General features: G+C 39.2%; 2 protein-coding genes across 2 annotated transcripts in view; both read left to right on the top strand.

Moving 5' to 3' along the window:
* Positions 1-594: 594 nt before the first annotated feature.
* On the top strand, positions 595-21141 carry TXNRD3 (thioredoxin reductase 3). Its single transcript, XM_075095983.1, has 16 exons — positions 595-818; positions 7407-7467; positions 9063-9172; positions 9366-9479; positions 11350-11422; positions 12305-12424; positions 12832-12974; positions 14235-14350; positions 14459-14684; positions 14913-15005; positions 15479-15555; positions 16440-16596; positions 16792-16899; positions 17817-17912; positions 19458-19592; positions 19892-21141. Exons 1-16 carry the CDS (start codon positions 696-698, stop codon positions 19952-19954), a joined length of 1815 nt encoding a protein of 604 aa, XP_074952084.1. The 5' UTR covers positions 595-695; the 3' UTR covers positions 19955-21141.
* The window catches only part of TMEM43 (transmembrane protein 43), a 494721-nt gene continuing 492896 nt past the window's right edge, over positions 19605-21429 (top strand). Inside the window, exon 1 of the mRNA XM_075095985.1 lies at positions 19605-19610. The gene's annotated coding sequence lies outside the window, so the exon portion shown is untranslated. The remainder of the gene's footprint in view (positions 19611-21429) is intronic.

Here is a 21429-nt window from a genome sequence, read left to right as displayed (position 1 = left end):
CTAGACTTCGTCCTAATTTATTGGGCACCGAGGGCGGGACGAAACCGGGCATTTGTTCCACGCCGGGATCACTGCCACCTCGGGGTCGGCCGGTACGTGAGGGGAGGGCGGGAGGCGGGGAAAGGCCGGTGACCCCTGAGCCTGAGCCAGCCCCGGTTCCCGTCTGTCCCTTCCCGTCGCTCCCCGGCGGAACATTTTGCCTCCTCTCCCCCTCCCCCCAGCCTCTGAAGGCGCCGCGTGATCGCGGTGGCTGGGGGCAGCCAGGGAAGGGACGGCGCCATGAGGAACCCAAGCCACCAGGCGCCTCCCGCCGCCAGTCCGCGCCGCGCCCCCTGCGCATGCTCTCTCCGCCTCCCTCCCTAGGGTTAATCCACACCTCCTCTCGGAGGGGAGGGGTGGCTTAAAAAACTGCAATTTCGTGCCTATATACATCACCTTTAGGTAAATAGTAGCGCTTCTACCCATAATAAAAGGCTATTTTTATTATTTTACAATGCGTCATAGCGCGTGTGGCGGAAAGAAGGAGCAGGAATCTCTCTTTGGCATATTCCTCCCCCTTCCCTAAGGATGGGTCGGCCCGGCTCCGGAAGGGGCGGGGTGAGGTTGAGGGTCAGTGCGGGCGTCGGGCGCGCGCTGCCGCTGTTCCGTGGGTCGGGTGCGCGCGCGGCGGGTGTTTGTACCGTTCGCTCCGCGCCATGCCGCCGCCGGGCCAGACCTCGCTCCCGGACTGGGACGGCCTGAAGCTCCGCGTGCGGACCCTCATCGCCTCCCACCGCGTCATGATCTTCAGCAAGAGCTATTGCCCCTACTGCAATAAGGTGAGGTGGTGGCGGTCGCCTCGGCGCGCTCCCCTGCGGGCCCCCGCCCCCGGCCGGCGGCCGCTGGAACGGGGTCTCCGGGAGCCGTGTTCCTCCTCTCGCCCTCCTGGCGAGCGCCGGGCGGGAGGGGTCTCGCCGTGAGGAGGAGGCGGGCCTGGCGAGGCCCCCGTGCGAGGCGAGGGGCATCTGCCTGGAGGGGCCCGGTCGCACGGCCGGCAGCCCGCCTAAGCACCAGGTGCCACCCCTTGGAAACCCCATTGTTGGGCTTGAAACGAGGTAAAGTTCGTAACTGGCATCCTTGGTAGTTCTTTCCCTTTGCCACGTTAGTGAAGTGGTAGAGAAATGCGTGGGAAGTTACGCACTATGTGCTTGTTCCTCAGCTAAGCAGCTTTTGTATCTGTTACTTGAAGGTCAGGGTGCTGGTTGCGTTGTTTTCTTACTGAAAGTTTGAGCACGGCATTGGGGTTCAGCTTAGACAAGGTTGCATCCCTGGGGAGGGGTAAGCTAAGTTTCGGCTGCTTTTGAAACTTGAGGGAGAAAGTTGATTCTACAGCACGAGTGTCAGTTCTAAATGCTAGCCATAATGTGTGCTTAGAAAAAACCCAAAAAAGTTATTGTGGTATTTAGAGAAATATATCTGTCTAGCCCTGGTTTTGTGTCAATATCACAAGGTAGCTGTAACTAGTGACCCAGAGTCATTAAAGAAAAACAGGATTGTCATTAGAATTTTATGATACACACACACACACTATAGTGGTAGCCCACATGGAATCTGGGTGTTTGTAGGCATTGTGATTCTTGGATGTTTGCAAAAAGCATGTTATGAAATGTTAGTTAAACCTTATAATGCCATGTTTGATGTGGCTATGGTGGAAAAACTTCATTGGAACTGTGGGACTGAGTCTCAGTGTTCCTCAGTGTAATTGATAACCAGGGAAACACTCAGAAGCTGCACTCCCACGTGTAGGTTAGGTTTAATTCCAGTAGCTCTTGTGAGGGAGGAGATACTATGACCCTATTGTAGAAAACTGAAATGAATATATCCTATCTCACTTGCAGCTTAATTGAGGTTTTGGGAAAGGAAACCTCTGTGTATGAGAGGATAGACAAAACTAATGCCTTCTCTCCAAGAATGTTTTGGCAGAAAGATAGTATAGTGTGGTATGCAGCTCAAATCGTTCAAATATTTTCTTGCTTATCAACTTAATCAATGGAAGTTTTAGCAAATGGAGCATTGGAGTCTTGCTCAAGTCTAGTCTGGTTGACAAAAAAGTTATCTTCTGTTGAGGAGAAATCCTTTTGTTGAGGGCTTCAGTGCTGTCCATTGAGAAATACCTAGTTGTGCCTTCCTATATTGCTTTGTGTGCTTTTAGTGATTGTGATAGCTCAAGTGATGATATGCATGGCACTCAGTCCAGTGTTTTTGAGAGCATACAAAGGCACAGTAACTTTTTAAACCTTGCAACCTTTTCCTTCATCTGTTTTCTGGTATTGCAATGGGTCTAGGCTAATGCAAGGAGCTTAAGGGGAAAAAATAGACTTGATTGTAGTCCAGTTATTGAATTCCAGATTAATGTTCTTTCCTGCATTTGTTCAGAGCTTCTCCATTAGGCAGGGTTACTTGCTTCAGGAAAACAATCAGATATGAGGAATATTATCTCTATTGTCTTGGAAAGGGGAAGAATGAATATCGTGAGTAGGAGGGTCCTCTCTCATGGCCCTTTCTAGGAGGGAGAGTTGAAAGGCTCTGTATAAATCTTTGTGAATTAACAGGTGATAAACTTGGGAGATATGGGAGGAAGAGCTGGTTGCTCTGGTAGGCAGATTTCCTTGGCTTACTTTCCTGTTTGGAACAGAAGAGAAAGATGATTTAATGAAGAAAACATGTAGAAGAGGTATATATTGCAGAGGAACAATTTAAAGAAGGAAGCTTATGAGAGAAGGAAGCCACACATTAGATATCAAGTGATTAGAACAGAGAATTGTCTGCAGTAGTATGAGTATTAGCAACCCCTCCCACCGAAGACTTACAAAATAGTGAAAGGAATGGGAGAGCAATGGGTAATGCAGCACTTCTGCTATAGCTGATCGAGTCTGTAGAATTAATGAAGTGGATATAATTTGAAAGTGTAGTTACAGCTTGGGTACTTAGCCTGTAATCACATAGTTTTGAGTTCTTAAAGACAGACAGATATGAATAGTGTTCACTGTGTCCGTCTTTTACTGTGGGAGTTGTTAGCAATGTGCTTTTGGTGTAGGATTAATTGAAAAACTGATGACGTTTAGCACTAGTGCAGAGAACACTCATGCTCTAAAAGGACCTAATTTGAGGAGTGGGAAGAATTCTTTATTTCAAAATGATGTAACCATGCTGGAAGAAAATTAAGATTGTGCTTTTCTTCAGAAAGCACTGCAAATAAATTATCTAAATTAAGTAGTTAGTTCTGTTCAGTTTAGCTAGTAGTATGACTAGGCAATTGTGCAGTTCTTTTTCTGCAAATGCAATTTATTGTTCAATTGCTGTAGCAAGGGAGTAGTGGAGAGGGTGGTGGTAGAATGACTTCCTTGTCATAACTCATCTTGACTGTTCTTTACTTTCTTCCCACCCTGAAAAGATTAATGTAAAGTAAAATAGAAATGCATAAAGAACACATAGTTTTTTAGCATGAAAAATTGTCAAGTCTGAACACTGTCATATGTTGAAATTATTTTTAAGAGCAACAGCTGGGGTTGTATAGAAGTTGCTGGTTATTCTAGCTATATGTTATGCTATTACCAATTACGTTCTGTGTCCACAGGGGGTTCTGGCCAATTCAGCTGTAGCTATTATAGAATGTTAGCTGATATGTGAAACAGCAGATATAGGGCATACCATTATTACTGAACTTTACTGTATGAAGCTTATTTCAAATATGCTTTGCTACCCTAGTGACAGAAAGCATTTTCAGGAAGAGTTTTCTAAAGAGTTACACCAATTTTTCAGTTTCAGAGAAATTATCTACTGCTTAGTAATCTCTGGAAATTTTTCTAGTGTCTCTCTTTGAGAAACCTGGAAGGGTTTAGTAGGTAAACGAGGCTATTGTGTTGGTCAGAAGGGAAGATAAGTAAATGTATCGGTGACCATGCATCCCAGACACTTGTTGGAGAAATTACATTTTTAGCATTGGGGTATAAGGAAGGAAATTTCCCAGTATGCTGCTGAAGTTCCCAGCAGTGTGTGGCTCAGGAATTTCTTGACCTGGGTTTGTATTAGTTTTATTAAGTTTTCAGTAGATCTTTCTTCCATCATTTAGCCTAATACAATGCCAGGTGGCAGCAAGTTCTCTGGTTTATGTATTGTATGGAGGTTTACTTCCTCTTAATTTCAAAATAGTTTTCTGGTGGATTCAATTGCTGTTTGTACCAGTGAGTGTTTCTCAGATATCATTTCCTGTTCACCTTATCTAGATATTACTCATGATTAGTGTATGTTATCTTTCTACTCCTAATCATTTTCTTTTCGAAACTGAAATAATCTATTATCTCTTGCCTGTATTGAAGATGTCATAACTCTGATCATATACTTGTTACTTTTCTTTTTGTTTCATTAGCACAACACAAGCATGATCTATTCATAAGTATAAAGTGCAATAGCTTCCCCTAATTAGGATGCTGACACTTGTCTGATTTTTTTTCTTCTACTCCATATCTTCAGTAGAGAATAAAGGTTACCTAAATGCATTGTCTTAAATCTGCCCTTTCTTCAGTGCAATCCTTTCTTGTTCTACTAACAAAAAAAAAAAAAACACTAATGAAAACTTGCCTGTTACTCTGCTGCTTTGCTACAAACTGGAACAGCAGCCAAGTAGCTAATTTTGTGACTTAGCTCCAGATTCTTAGCTTACCACTTCATACTAGCAATCCCTTTAAGCTTTGCTTTTTAGATCTTACATGGCATTCAGCTTGGGCTTTGTAACAGCAGTTGCAGAATGTGAGGTCTGGAACAGTTGGACTGCTGTTTCCCCCTCGTTCAGTCCATAGCCATAGTCATTCCAGTAAGCAAGCCTGAAGGTAATGGTGAGTTTAGGACAAAAGTTTGTAGGGCCACCTAGACAGTTAGAGGACTGGAGCACAGGATCTGTGAAGGAGGTCAGGTTGTTCAGCCTTGTGAAGGCTGAGGAGAGATTTTAGTTGCTGTCTGCAGCTATCAAGTGGGAAGACAACCAGACTCTGTTCTCAGAGTTGCAGAGTGGAAGGACAAGGACTATTAAATAAAAGTTGCAACAAGAGATACTCCAATGAGGTAAAATGGAAATTCTTGACAGTGAGAGTGGTCAAACATTGGAACAGCCTAAAGATGTTATGGTACCTCCATCCTTGTAGATGTTCAGAACTGGAGCGGACAGTGTCTGAGCAACTTGATCAAAGGTCACATTTGGCTCTGCTTTGAGCAGGGAGTTGGATCAGATGGCCTCCAAAGGTCCCTTGCAACTTACATTGTTCTAAAATTATAGACCTAATATAATCAGTTATACAAGCAGAGCTTATTTTTGTACAACTGATCCATGATGTGGTAAGAAACTTGCCACGTAGTTGGTACAGAATGCAAAAGCTTTATATTTTCTGCAAAAAGCTGAAACTCCAGTAGAAAGCACTGGAATACTCAGACTTTGACATAGTAGCAGCACGGATCACAGCAATGTTAAAAACATCTTACTCATCATGTATTTGACATCTTTAAGCTTATTAGATGTGACTCAACTTACTCTTAGTAAAGTGCTGTCAATAAATTTGAGGTTATTCAGAAAGCTGGTTGTAAAAGCTTTCTTCTGAATTGGCAGCAACCTGGTGTGCTTCATTGTTCAGATTCCATGCTGGCAAGTGGATCCATCACACAGATATTTAGTGCTTCTTGCTTGAGCTGTTTTCACATCAAGACAGTTGTGATTAAAAGCAGATATTTTACCCATTGCTTTACAATAGCTATTTACAGTAAGTCTGCAAAATGTATTTCAAAGGAGTAGATACTGCCAGAAGTAATACTGCCTCCTGTGTTGTGAGGTATGTTGTTGTCCAACTGGAAGGTCTGTTCACAATTTCATTACTGCCAGTTTTACAAATAGGTGTTACCATAAGAAAAAAACTCAGTTCTGAAATGCTGTTTGATTTGAATCTGGTAATGATACACTCTCTGTCCAGAGCTGATGTTAGAAAAACACCCAGAACTCTGTCTAGGCTGGGGAGAATCTCCACTGAGTTGTCATTAGGATGGTTGGGTTGGTTTTTGGTTTGTTTTTGGTTTTGTTTTTTAAAGACTAGGCTTGTATATAGAGTTCTCTCTCTTTTTCTTTTTTTTTTTCTCTCCCCCACCCCGTTTTAATTTATTCTTGACTTCTGGATGCATGAAACATGTTTCTGGGACATGTTCCAGTGATACTGTATCCGAGTTTATTTGTGGCAATGCAGGAGAAAAGTAGCCTTTTAATGACCGGGCATCTTTAGAATGCTTCTCCTGGTTAATGGAGAAGAATAGGAATTTAAAAGATTAAAAAAATGTAACTGTTACATTCTGGTATTAACTGTCTCAGTATTTCACAAGCGAGATGACTGATTTAGTAAAACAATAGCAAACAAGTTAGAACCACTCCTGCCTGATTCCTGAGGTTAAGACAGATGCTGTTAAACAGCAAACCAAAACTCAGCTGGAAAAAAAAAATGAGATCATCTAGTCTTGTCCCCTAGCTTATGGTAGGAGAAGTGGTAGTTAGAAACACTTTTGAAATGTACTTTGAAGCCACTCACTGATGAAGATTGTCATCTACCTAGACACTATGTATGTTCCAATGTCTTGCTATTAGGAAAAGTTTTCCTGGAAGTCTAATCTCAAATCTCTTGATGTGGGTCAAGACCATTAGTTCTCACCACCACTTCTCTTCCTGAGATTGTCAATAATTTATTTAGACACAGTTATTTTTTCTCCATCTTTTCTGTATGTTAAACCCAGTGCATTGACTCCTTACAGTAGGTTTTTCTCTGCTTGTTCTAAAATGTTTGTGAAGTACAGCAAGCAAAAGTGAACGCAGGGCTGGTAGGCATGAGCTGTCCCAGTGCTGAGTACACTTGGAGAGTATTACCCTTTCTGCAGCTTTTTATGATGCTTTTTTCTTTTTTGCATTTATTTGGCAGTGTTTTGTTTTGCATGTTATTCTCTACTCAGTTTTTCTTTCTTTCTTTAGTACTATCAAGGAATCTGGCTGCTACTTTATCTCTTGTCTTGATGTTTTTCCATATGGCAGTTATTCTCATGGCTTTTGGTGTCTGTCAGGGATGGAGAAGTCTGCAGCTAAGCAAATTGTATATAGAAACTTTTTCTTAAGGTAATGAAACTTGGAAGTGTTGTGATGTAGGATGCTTATTCTGAATGCTGTTAAGTAGCCTGGCTTTAACTGAGGAACATGCAAAACATAGTAGTAGTGCCAAACTTTACCAAAGGCGTGTAGACCTAGGCCCTCAAAGCATAACTGAGACTTAAGTTACCTCTGTATGTCCAAAAATCAAGTTTTACCCTGACCTTGTGAAAGTTTTGCACTGGTATTGTTTCTGTTGTAGGTGAAAGAACTCTTCCGCTCTATGCGTGTGGAGTACTACGCTTTGGAACTTGATGTAACTGGTAAGTAGAAGAAAGAAAATCTATCACATGCTGCTTATTGTAACTAAAACTGGGTGGCTGTGCATGACTCTAACCTGTCTTGTACTAATTGGAGGATATATAAAATGATTGAAATTGATCTTAATATATTCAGAGATAAAATCAATTAGGCTTCAATGTATATTTTAATACAGGATATGGTTTCAGTATAACTGAAGGCTTTGACTCTGTACAAATCATCAACTGATAGAAGATGTGAGATGTGATTTCTCTCTGAGGAGTTCTGTCTTTTCGGGAAAAGCCTGTGGTATTTTTCTCCTACCTCAGGTTCTTTTGTGGCTTTAGATGAACTGTTAATGTTTGACTTGTTATATGGGTGACCTTCCTAGGAAAAGTTGCTGAGTCATTGGAAGGAAGGGTAAATTCCAGAACCTTGGTTGCTGCTGGTTTGAGGGTGGTTTTTTTTTTTAAAGCCCAAGCTGCTTTAGTTTTTAGTATGTGTAGTGCCTTATGCATATATGTCCATAATGCATGTAGTTTTTAATGTAGTTTTAAGAAAAGTAGTTTCTAACATTATTCTTGGTAAACTCTTAATTGTACTCTTGATAAGCTATTGATTGTGCATATCAGTGTTTTCTGTACAAAACTTGGTTTCCCTTTTTTGTTTTTTTTTTTAAAGTTCTAATGCTTTTTTGAAGTGTTTTTGCTGAAGCAGTGCTTGGAAAAAATGTACTTATTTATTGATCCATAGCATCTCTTCTTACTTAATTTTACTTTTTATTAAAGTTGTGATACTGTGAACCAATTACAGCCCAAGATACGCAAAGTACAATGCACAGTCTTAATTTCTCTGGAATTACTCCTAATTAATAATGTATCTCCCTTGCAATTGCTCTGATTACTGATACTAAATAGATATGGTCTTAAAGTAAAAAGATTTTAGTCAGTGATTACTATAAATTCTCATTCCCACATTTACTGCTGGAAAACTGCAGAGATCCAAATTGAGCCTGTGTGTAGGTGCTGATGATTCACATGACAGGTCAGGTCAGGCAATGACAACCTTAAAACTGGAAGGTTTACGACAGTCTGGGTAGAAAAAGTCTGAAGGTAGCTTTAGGGTAATTAGAAGAGTATATTCATTCTTCCCATCCCTATATTCTCATAATACAAAGCTGTTGGGCAAAACTAGGTGCACTTATGCAGAACATACTCCAAAACCAGGCAATTCTTATGGAAGAAAAGCTGTCTGTATGATCTTCTGTGATATCTGGAAAAGAATTTTCGTGTAGTACCAAGTGTGACACTGTCAGGAAGAGACTTTAAGAATCCAGGAAATTCAGGGACCAAACTCTATTCCTTCAACTTTACTCCATTCTGTAGAATTATGGCTTGAAACACCAATTTATCCTTGGTATTTAAGCATGGTTTTTTGAGAAGTAATTTCTGAAGACTTAATTATGTTCAGGAAGTCTACAAATGTGACGCTTATAATAGAATTGTTTTCTTGGTAGGCCTACAGTATATTGCAGTCCAAGCCTGTAATACTTCAGGTTTTTTTAAAAGCTCATTTCTTGAACATGGTTCTATAATGTACCTGTTTCTCTTTTTCTTAGCTGATGGACCCAGTATTCAGCAAGTGTTAGCAGAGCTAACTAATCAGAGGACAGTGCCTAATGTATTTGTGAATGGAACTCACATAGGGGGCTGTGATTCAACTTACCAGGTAACTTTTCTTTAAAAATCAGCTGGAAGTAGACAAGACTACTGAGGGAATTTGCTGTTTAATCATAACTAAATTTTGTGTGATGTATTAGACTGGGTGATCTAGGTCAGAGAAGGCAACATTATTCAGTTTGTGTTTGCTCAGAAATGTGTGTGGCATTTGATTTTTTTTTTTTTCTTCCCCCCCACCCCAGGCTTATCATGATGGTTCACTGCAGAAACTTCTTGGGGATAGCAAATATGCAGAACCCTATGATTATGACCTCATTATTATTGGTGGTGGCTCAGGTGGACTTGCGTGTTCCAAGGTATGATGTGAAAATTGCATTAAGGAACAGGTTGTATATGACACTTCTTCAAAAGTTAGTCTCTATTAATAGCAATAATATGAAACAGTCTATATTTTGATGATTATTATTGTTCAACTTGTTAATGAATCAGTAGTGGTCTAGTAATGTGCTCACTCAGGAGATCATGGTCTCTGTGGACTAGTTTCTAGCCAATGCCTAGTTAGGCCTTGATCCTAATAATAGGTTTTAGGTTCCTGGCTGAGGGTGGAATCAAAAGTTTTTCAAACATCTTCTCCTTATTTGTAGTACACGGGCACTTTAACACTTCCAAACACTAATCTGGAAAACTTAAAGGCTACTGTTGAAGTAATTTTGATAGTTTAGGATTCAGGGTTGCCAGTCATCTAAAATGAAGTGCTTTCAGCTGTTCTCTCAAGGAACTGCTTCACTCTTTAGTTCTCTTTCTAGCTGCTTTTTCAGAAATGTGTGAGGGGTGCACAAACCTCTATTATGAATTAGTTGTTGTTCAGAGTGCCTCAGGACCCGAAGTGTGGATTCAGTTTTCTCTTCTACCTGAGGGATTTGAACACACACTTCCTACCGCTCATCCAGGTATCCTAACTGTCAGTTTGTTTTGTGGATGGTGAAGTTATTCTTGACAGCCTTGATGATTGCTGTACAGCAATACAGTTAAGCATGCTACTTTGACTAGGTAAATATAAGGCAGGCAGCAAAGGTGACAACTGAATTCAGTTGGCCAACTGGGCATTTTCAGAATGCTCCAGATCTTTCCTCACGTTGCCTTCTGGGACATCAGTTATAAACTTGGTGACAATTACCAAAGCGTTCAGAGTGGGAGAGAGCAGCTATTCACAGCATATGTGGCAGCTGGGTAATTCTAAACCTTGTTTAAGCCAGGACTGCAGTAAGTGTGCAGGAGTTCTTAAGCAGATTTGAGGCACTTAAAGATTTGATCCAAGCCTTTGGAAGATCAAACAATGGGTGGTAGCTTCAATCAAGTGCCTGGTAATTCCTTGGATAGAGTATCATAGGATTATTCAGGTTGGAATGGACTTTAGGAGGATGTCTAGTCTAAGCTCCTGTTCCAAGCAGGGTCAACTGTGAGGTCAAACAAGATTATGCAGGGCCTCATCCATTTGGGTCTTGAAGATAGCCAGGGGTGGAGATGGCACAGCCTTTCATGCTTCACTGCTTGAGTGTCCTCATGGTGTGAAAGTTCCTTATTACAGCTGAAACTCTCTTGTTTCAACTTGTGGCCATTGTCATTTGTCCCTCCACTGCTCACTAGTTTGAAGAGCCTGGTGCAGCTGTATTAATGACCTCCTCATAGGTATTGGACAGTTGCTGTTTGGTCCCCTCCAAATCCAGGCTGAATGAGTCAAGTTCCCTCACCCTTCTCATAGGGCATGTGATCCAGCCCCCTGAGAATCTTGGTGGTTCTCCATGGAACTATGTCCAGTTTATTAACATCACTTTTTTTTCATTCATGAATATGCCAAGTCAGTCCTTCCCTCCTGAGAGAAAAGGAGAGCTAACAGCATAAATATTTCTTCGGGTGTGGTAGAAGAGGATCATAGGCTGATAAGCCTATCTAGTACCCTCTTCAGATCATGGCTTTTGATAGTGTAGGATGATACTGATGCAGCATTGAACATAAGCACCCATTTAAATTTTGGAAGAAAGTAACAGTTTTTCAGGGATTTGAATTTTTGTCTAGTGAAGGAGTTGGAAGAGCCATATATCGAAATGAGACTAACTAGCAAGAGCCTTCTCTTAGTGCCAAGTATATTATGACAATAAATGAGTGGACAGGCTTTCCTGGTCAGGCAAAAGTTCAGTAATGCTGACTTGTCTCTGTCTTTTATAGGAAGCTGCTGCCTTGGGAAAGAAAGTAATGGTTTTAGATTATGTTGTTCCGACGCCTCTTGGAACGTCATGGGGTAAGTTTCTGTTAACTTGTATTTTATGATGCTTGAGTGCCAGTGATACATACTGAGTTGTTAGATATTTTGGTTTCTAATCTTAGAAATTGTGGCTGAATTCCTGTAATTCTGAACACAGATAACAAAGGAGTTGTTTTCCTGGCATGCCTGTTTTTCTGGACAGTTATTCCCGTTCTGTGCATTGCTAACTCTCGGTTCTTTGTCAAATGTTGTTCTAGTGCTGTTGACTTTCGGATCGTATCTGGATATTGTGTGTGCGCGTGTTCACATTCTCATGTTTGGATATCTCATGTTGCATTTTAGTTCATCTAGTTCGATTTTGTGGACAACTGATCTAGGCTATCTCTAGAACAGTGTGACTATATGGCTATGCATGCCTCACCTTTCCCTAATTAGAGACAGTTGCTGTCTGACCTTATTAGTGCTATTGGCAGTTGAGAATGAGTATGGAACTTCATTGGTCAAGTTTTATTAAGTGGTGGTATGAATGTGCTTTCATAGCTAAGATTTCAAACAAATACATATTTCAAATTCCACATAATAGGTGATACTAAAGTCTAGGAACTTGTGTTTTTTTGCCTTGCTTACCTGCCAATCTGACTAAAATCTGAAGCACTCTGGAGTAAGTATCCTGATGCTGTGTTTAAGACAACACACTGTACCCTTCTTGGTTCAATGAGTTAAGTAACCTCTTAAATTGAATGCAAACTTGTGTTCCTTGGCTTTTAAAATGTCTCTTACAAGAGAAATTTCATCTTAACTTGTATGGCTATAGGAAAACATCACCAACTGATATATAGGTGATTATGCAAAGCATGTGACAGGAAAAGCATAAATATCCTGTTCATGCAGGTAATAACATTGTTTTTTCCATCTTAGGACTTGGTGGCACATGTGTAAATGTAGGTTGCATTCCTAAGAAGCTAATGCATCAAGCAGCACTTCTGGGTCAGGCACTCCAAGATTCAAGGAAATATGGGTGGCAGTATGAAGAACAAGGTTAGTAAGAACACAGAGGACAGACCAAGACAGTGTACAGATGAGACTCTGAGCTTAAGATCATTCTTGTACTTTGGACTTGGTAAACTAGAGGCAGAGTTCAGTAGTTTTTAAGTGAATCAGAAGGCATCCTCCTTCTTGAGTCATAGAAACCATTAGGATTGAAAGCAAATTGTCTTTTCTTCCCTATATTGTCTGATTTAAATGAGAACTTCTAGAATGAGCTTATTTCAGATTTAACAAGTCAGGTAAATATTAACATAGTAGAACAAGTCTAATGTGTATCCCCATTACTGATGATAATGAAGTTTTCTTAGCATGATGTACAATAAATAAGATTTAAGTTTTTCTTCAAGGGTTCATTGCACTTTGATTTCTTTAAATATGAAATTGATGTCTTGTTTCAGTTAAACACAACTGGGAGATTATGGTAGAAGCAATTCAAAACTACATTGGTTCTTTAAACTGGGGCTATCGAGTGTCCTTAAGAGAGAAGTCTGTGACATACCTCAATTCTTATGGAGAATTCATTGAACCGCACAAAATTAAGGTATTAACTGTATTTAAAACATTTAGTTGGGAGAGAGAACTCATGCTCTAAAACTGCCTTTTAAAATCCAGCAAGGAAGAGACTTCATCCAGACATTGCCAACTTAAACACTCATTTGTGAAATAAGTTATTGATTCAAATTATTATTGTACTTCTGTACATGCCACAGTGTTTGCAAACCTAGTAACTGTTATATAAGAGTAATGTGGATATCTGTAAACTTAGGTCTTGTATGAATAGAGTAAGGTGGTCTCAGTTGGTAACTTTGTGACTGAGGTCAGCAGCCTGGGGGTTGGGGGGAAGAAGAAAAGCTTTAGCTGTACTGTTTTGCCACTTTCAAAAAATCTTCGTATTAAAACATAAAAACTATTGAAATTAAATTTGGATTAAGCACTTGCATAACAGTACTGCTAGAACCCTATGCTGTATCAGCATAGGAATTAAACTCTCAGTTTTGCAAGACAAAACATGTGCTGGCAATCTTGCTGTAAGTAGTCATTGTAGCAAGGTTAACTTAAGAACTGCATATTGAAGACAACTGGTTCAGTGGGTGTAATTGTCTGTCTTCAATATGAATTTATGAAGGCTGAACTACATGTTTTTCAAAATGAGAGACTAGCACTGAAAAGACAAATTACATCATCTACTAGCTGTTCTAGTGTTCAGGTACTTAAGTGTCCTTAGTCTATAAGGAAGTAGAACAGAAAGACTTTCAGCAAGAGGTTGGACTAGATGACCTCCTGAGCTCCTTTCCAACTTGAATTACCTGATGACTTGGTAGGGAGGAGGTCTCCCTTCATCTGTTGGTAAATAACTAAAGAGCAAGAATGAAGGTCAGGTTTTGAGAGATGCATTGGCAAGATGAAATTTCCCAAGACCAAGGGCCTCTAGAGGTCAAATTAGTTCTAATTCATTTAAGTTTCAGTGTTAAGCCCTCTGAAATCATGTAACCAGATACTTTTTTTTTTTTTTAATTTCTACATTAGCCTAGGAACTAACTGATGTTATTCTGTCACTAACATTGTGTTGGCCTTTTATTGGAAGTGGGGGGCAGGGAGGTCTTAATTTGTTGTGGCTTTTTATAACTTGAACATGACCTGTATGACTTCCCTAAATGCATTAGTTCTTGTGTGAAACTGCTTATTCTTGATTCTTAAACATATCCACAATATTTGAGGGGAGGATTACATAATTTTTTAAATTTTATCTTGAAACCTGTTCCTATGATAAAGACTTCCTTAACTGTGTCTATATAAACAGGCAACTAATAGAAAAGGACAAGTAACCTATCACACAGCAGAGACTTTTGTCCTGGCAACAGGAGAAAGGCCTAGATATCTGGGCATCCCTGGAGATAAAGAATACTGTATTACAAGGTGAGATGCAAAGGCATAATAGGCTGAACTTTGTCTGCTGTAGTGTTTGTAAAGACAAACAAGTCCGTGTTGAAAGAACCTTGTAACTTACACTTCTTTTCTTTTTAGTGATGACCTCTTCTCTCTGCCTTACTGCCCTGGCAAAACTCTAGTTGTGGGTGCTTCCTATGTGGCTCTAGAGTGTGCGGGATTTCTTGCTGGTCTAGGTCTAGATGTCACAGTGATGGTGCGTTCCATACTCCTTCGGGGCTTCGACCAAGAAATGGCAGAAAAAGTAGGTGCTCACATGGAAACACACGGCATAAAGTTCATCAGGAAGTTTGTACCTGTTCAGGCAAGTGCTTTCTTTATGTTTCTTCTCTCAACACAAAAATTACTTTAAACAGCACACATAGAATGCATGCTGTCTGGGAAAGCTTTGGCTCTGCACACGAATAAATATTTTATGAGATTAAGCTTTTTTTTGCTGCTGAATGATACATTAGTAGGTCAAGGTTTGAAGTTACAATGTAAGTGAGCTCTGCTGTGTAAGGTTATTCCAAGCTTACAAATATTTATACAGGTTGAACAGCTGGAGGAAGGCATGCCTGGAAGACTGAAAGTGACAGCAAGGTCTACTGAGGGACCAGAAATCTTTGAAGAAGAATACAACACTGTAAGTTATTTCTGGATTTTAAATAACTGGCCATATCAGTACATGAAAATGTATTTTAATACTTCAAAAGCTGTTCAGGAAAAGAGTAAAGGGAAGTCTTGCTTGAAAAATTGTTCACATAAATTACTGGTTTAAAAAAAATACATGAAAAATCTCAATATTAATCTTCAGTTGAGTGCTGTCAGCAGAATGGGTGAAACTTTGTGCCTGGAATTTAATTCACGTGAACAGTGTTGTTGCTTCTGTTTTTGTTCTGATGTTAATGTTTTGCTGTTTGCACATGGAGGAGCCTGAACTGTTTGTGGCTCTCAAAAAATTTTTTGAACAGTCACTTCAATTATGCTTTACTTTTTTATTTTTTTAGAAATAACAGTTCAAGCTCCTCCATGTGCAAACAGCAAAACATTAACAAAGTGTTACACTGATATGCTTTTCTTGCATAAAATTATTGTATTTAATTTTGGGTTTTTTAGGTTTTGATAGCCATTGGTCGTGATGCATGTACCAGAAATATTGGTTTAGAGACAATTGGTGTCAAAATCAATGAGAAGTGAGTATTGCTCAACTCCTTTAAACCACTGGATGCGATGATTTGTTTTACCTCTTCAACAATACCTAATGATGCTTTTTTTTTTCAAATCCTCATTCTAATCCCTGACAATTATATGAACCTTAAAAACATTCTTTCCTGGATTTGAGTACAGTTGTCCATTAACCTAATTTCTTTAATAAATATTTCATAAAAGAACTATTCTGAATGAGGTAATACCTACTTGTTGGCCACTGTGCTTAAGGAACAGATTTAATATATTTGTTTAATTTACTTAGAAATGACAGTTTAATATTCTGTTAAATTAAATGTTATGTTCAGCTTGTGTGATGAGTTAATCTAGGGATCTAAAGAGGCAGCAAACTACTTGCTTCCTACATATTCAGCTCTTTTTCTTGTTTTTTCCCTGGTGTCTGTGCAAAAGTGGTGCAAAGGAAGAGATAGGATTATGTTGTTCAATACAAAGAAAAAATAAGATCAGGTTACAGCAGCTAACACCTTACTAAGCCAACTTAAACATGTGAATAATATTGCAGCTCTTTTTCCCCCATAGGGGAAAACGTACTTTACAAGCTGTATAATAATCAAGTAAAAGATCATAAGTCCAAAGATATCAGAGTAACTTCACTGTCATCAGACACACACTGTTGCTCAGGTCAGAACTGTCCCACTGAATACTGACTGCAGCCATATGTCAGAGTCAGAGATAATTGATGCTGTGAAGAGTTTGCAGTTGAAGTAAAAAAGGCATAAGCGTGTTTAATAAAATATGGTCAGTTATTAGAGTAATACCTTTGTAGCAGGACTTCTCCCCTCTGTGTTTTGCTGAGCTCTGAAGAAGGTTATGATACTGAACTCTATTCTCTTCTCTGTTTACTTTAAAGGAATGGGAAGATACCTGTAAATGATGAAGAACAAACTAATGTGCCTTACGTTTATGCTATTGGAGATATATTGGATGGAAAGCTTGAACTCACACCAGTTGCCATTCAAGCAGGGAAACTGCTTGCCCGCAGGCTTTATGGTGGCAGTTCCACAAAGGTAAAGCTATAAGAATTCAACTTATTTCTATGCTTTTTGCCTCAAAATTGCAATAAAACATGAGTTGATTTGTCCACTTGACCGTGGGAACTGCAAATGTTTTTGTAAAAGAAAAAAAGTGCTAATACAACTTTTCCTGTTATATACTACATATAACTTGCATAGTCTAAATAAAATTTTTCTTTTTACTTACAGTGTGACTATATCAATGTACCAACAACAGTGTTTACTCCTTTAGAGTATGGCAGCTGTGGGTTAGCTGAAGAAAGAGCCATAGAAGAATACGGAAAGCAAAACTTGGAGGTGAGAGCACTCAAGACTCGTTTAACTTGGAGCTTGAGAATGTTTGTCTTGAGCTTTGCTGCTTTACACTCAAGGCATAGTGTTAAAACAGGGCTAGAAGGTGAGCTAAGTAGGTCTTTGATCATGGAAGCATTGTCATCAGGCTAACAAGGTATTGGACTCCCAGAAATCCAGGAGTGGACTTGATTATGCTAGAATTTTGCATAGCTATTTGCATGCTGCCAAGAAGCATTTGAATTCAGGAGGTGAAACTCAAGTTGTGAAATCGTAGATGTTTTTGATTTGGGTTTTTTTGGGTTTTATTTTGTCGTGAATTAAAGACTTATTGCTGAAGTATACCAAACTCCTGGGATGAACTATTCTGCTTATTCACTGTACTTCAATTGGGAATTAATTTCTTCCTGATCTTTTCGTAATGGGTATAGGAGTATCAGGCATAATTTTCCCTGTTTTGTGGTCATTCCTGGCTTCTGCACTTCTCTGAAGAGTTTCATTAAAACTCTTTGCATGCCATGTGTTTAACTCCTTACATCTTTCAAATACACTTGGCATTATTTAGCTTCTGATGCTGTTTTGCAGAATAATATCTAGTTACTCTAAGTTTAAACCTAATCTTTTACTACTAAAGCACTTTTCTTTCTGAAAGTACAATCTCAAAATGCTGTGTCTTATACCTGCTTCTGTTTTAACTGAGTATTTAGATCAGGGGTACATGGTTCGAGTCAAGTCTTTCTTTACTGACTTTGGAGGATGCACTGCCTGGGCCAGGGGGAACAAAAATCACTGTCTTGTCTAGTATATGTTATGAAAATCTAGTGGGTTAAATGTCAAACCACCTATTTGTAAAGACAAAAATTAGAATTGTGTCTGACTGAATTAATTAAATTCTAATGCTCTTTTTCTTGTCATCCTCCCAGGTTTATCACAGTCTGTTCTGGCCACTTGAATGGACAGTCCCAGGCAGAGATAATAATACTTGTTATGCAAAGATTATCTGCAGTAAACATGACAACGTAAGTAGCAAACTGGAATGGATATGCTGAGTGTATTCTTGAAATGTCTTTTTAGACCATCCAAGAGGCTAGTATCTTTTATTTGGCCTGCCTGAGGCCAGCTCTACCCGTTTTGTTAACGTAAGTACTTGTTTTAAGAGGTCTAATCAATTTGGAGAGACCCGATTGGTTTGCTTTTGGGTTTGTTTTTTTTGGTATAACGGCTGTTTGAGCAAGTGGTAGCTTTATTCATTATGAAACTTCATCCTGAGTTCCAGTTTAAGGATAGACTTGTGAAGAAACTTGCCAAGGTTTTTCTTCAAAGTAGGTCTTGAGTAACTGTACTATCTGGTTTCTCGCTTTAGGTTTCTGGATCTTCTGGTTTTTGCCCTTTGCAAAAAGCAGAGTTTTGTATGTTTATACTGAACTTGGAAAACGTGTGGCTGGTCCTAGAAAACTCAATGATGAGAAATGGGAATTTCTAGTGATCAGTAGGTTCTTGATATTGCAACAAATAGGTGCCAATGCTGTCCAGTATTTTTCCCCGAAAGTATCTGCGAGAACAGACAAAGGATGATTTTTGGTCTTTAAAACTACTTTGGAGAGAAGGAATGATACGATGAAATAGCATGGCATTTAAGCTAAGAGGGAGTAAGCTTACTCTTTTCCTTATTAGCCCTTAACCCTTTCTCAGACTGCAGAAAGGCTCAAAGTTCTGCTTTTATTGGAGCCTCATTGGAAATAATCCAAATTAAAAGAACACAATGGAAGCAGGGACTTCATTTAGATTTCTTTGTGAAAGGTTTTTTTCCTGGCATGCTGGAGGAGAATGTAAGGTAAATAATTTATTTAAATGGCTTATATTACGAGGAGTTTGTATGCTGTCTTGCAAATCATGGCCAGACCTGGGCTGGGGCATCTCTGAAGGTATGGGAACATCCTGGGAAAACGTTTTAAAACCTTATTTGTATCCCTCTTGATAAACCAATTAATGAACCAAATTGAAACAAGCCACACCCATTTTTAACTTGTTTTTATAGCCTACTGCCATCACTCTAGATCTTACTACAGAGTCAGCTTGCTCAGAATTCAAGCCTATAATGTTTTCTTTTTCCTTCTTGTTAATTTCTTGGGGAGGAAGGGAATGGCCAGTGAAGCTTTTCAGTATCAGATTTTTAACAAACAATATAAATAGGTCCTCTATCTGAATTAATTTCAGTGTAGAAAAAAAAAATTTAAATCTGAACTTACAAAACATACCGGGTACCTATAAAATAATAAAAACAGCTGACAAGACTAGAATCTGTTTGGGTTTATGCATTATCTTTGAATTAGTGCTGTGCAATGATTTAAAACTCATTAATTTTAAAACTTGTTTCATTCTGCTGTAATGGACTGAAAAGAACTGCAGAACTACTTTCTTCAGAGTAGTTAATTTTTTGTTAAGGGTTCTGCTACAGATCTGTTTGCGTAACATAATTTTTAGTGTAGTGGAAGTTACATACTAGAGCTTTTGTTAAACTTTACCTAGTATTGACTCCTGTTTTGTTCTCACCTGTCTTAAAGAATCGTGTGATAGGATTTCATGTTCTTGGACCTAATGCTGGTGAAGTTACCCAAGGTTTTGCTGCTGCAATAAAATGTGGTCTCACCAAAGAATTACTTGATGAAACAATTGGTATCCATCCAACTTGTGGAGAGGTAAGGGAGGGGGAGGGCACAGCTTGATTCAAGCCTGCTTTTGAAGATGATTACCTAGGTGCAAGGAAAGAAGGAAAGAACACTACATTGTACTTTGAGATTTACTTAGTATTTGCTTAACTTCTAACCATAAGATATTGACATGTGATAGAAAATGTGTTAATTGTGCACTGCAACTTGTTTTCAATTGTAACGTTTCAAATAAATGTAGCATTGTTACTTTACAAGAGGAGACCAATAGCCATGTGGATGATGATACGGAGCAACAGTAAATAAGCTGTTCTCTTGGTGTCTTACAGGTGTTCACTACAATGGATATTACGAAATCTTCAGGACAAGACATCACTCAAAGGGGCTGCTGAGGTTAAACCTGCTGTTTTACATGTTTTCATGTTGTGCACACTTGGTTCTGTGGAAGCCATAATACATCCAACTGTTTTGCAGCAAAATAAACATTTGCATCAGTTCCACTGTAAGTACTGCAGCTGGGAGTGGTGCCTTTGTGAGGCTTCCTCCGTAAATAGTGTTGCAAATGGAAACAGTAATACAGCAGGGAAATATTGAACTGTAAATCCTGACTTTGCTTGGAATCAGCATTACTGTGCTTTTTTGATGTTCTGGCTCGGAACCTTACTGTGAGGTGAGCTACGACTGATGGATGCCATGCAAGGTTGGGACATTTCTTCGTCCAGTCAGGTGACTGAACTCCTCCTGAAGGAAATTCTTAAGTTGCACAAATTAAAGCTAATGCTTCTAGGTTCTAGTGTCTTGTACAAATGCTTGAAATAGAAGACGAATATATAATTGAATTATTCTTGCCAACAGTTTACAGTTGACTGATTTCTTTTTTGATGAATTTTTTTACTTAATTGTATATTCAGTTGAGGCAAGATGGCACAGATAAGATGCAATGTTGAGCAGTGCAGTTCAAGCACTAGTCTACCACCTCAACCAGTCTAAAATTTCAAAGTAACCTAAGACATTGCTGTTATTCAGTTGTTTGACCTCAGGTGACATCATGTCTTTAAGATAAAAATTTCAGTTGTAGGCATCTTGTGTGTCAGGGTTGAAGAGCATAAATACAAGAACTTGTCAGTTCGCTCTTGCTGTTTGTTTAGTGCTAATAGTCTCAAATGTGGTTTCAGCTCTGTAATGTAAAACATCACAGAATTCAGAACTGTAAGTCTGTACCCTTACATGGAGTATTGGAGTCTTTGGAGCAGCAGGGTCGGAGAGTAATCTGTCCCACTAATATAGTAGGTGCCTGCCCATGATGGTAGTAAACGTATAGAATTTCTTTGAAGCATGTGTTGCAGCAGAGAACAATGACTTGGTGTGCTATCATGCTTTGTGTAGGGTAGTGTACAGTCAGTACTCTGAAGCTTTCTTCCATCCCTAGCATTCTGGTCTGGGGGAACTGTGCTCTTAGTTTCGTCCAGAAAGATGTTTTGAAAGACTACTCTGACCATTGTATGATAGTAAACAGTTTTTAACTATTTAATCTATGATGTACCATGGAATTTGAAGTTCAATAAACACATACAACACTTTGTGGTGTCTGACCTCATGGTTTGTTACATACATGAGATTTTATTGTGCTTCAGTTATATTTATCACATACAATACTAAAACCTCTGTAGGCCTGTGCATGCTGTATTCTTTTTAAATGCAGCAAGAAAACTTGCTTTCTCCATCTTAGGGCTTGCTCAAGAAATCTAACGTGCTTCTATTTCAGTGTGTACAATTCTCTCTGTTCAAACTGAGAGAACAATTTTATACCACTTCTGTATATTCCAGAGCTCTGGGGAGTTGCTTGTTCTGGTCTCTCAGAAATATT

Source organism: Phalacrocorax aristotelis, chromosome 6 (genome assembly GCF_949628215.1).
Source record: "Phalacrocorax aristotelis chromosome 6, bGulAri2.1, whole genome shotgun sequence".
Classification (NCBI taxonomy): Eukaryota; Metazoa; Chordata; class Aves; order Suliformes; family Phalacrocoracidae; genus Phalacrocorax; species Phalacrocorax aristotelis.
This window is presented reverse-complemented; position numbering and strand designations above follow the sequence as displayed.

Bases quoted from the DNA above. Each gene is read 5' to 3' on its own strand.
- TXNRD3 (XM_075095983.1), top strand. From the start codon at position 696: ATGCCGCCGCCGGGCCAGACCTCGCTCCCGGACTGGGACGGCCTGAAG. The intron at 11,423-12,304 runs GTAAGTTTCTGT...TTTCCATCTTAG, and splicing joins GCCTCTTGGAACGTCATGGG to GACTTGGTGGCACATGTGTA. The intron at 17,913-19,457 runs GTAAGTAGCAAA...CCTGTCTTAAAG, and splicing joins TCTGCAGTAAACATGACAAC to AATCGTGTGATAGGATTTCA.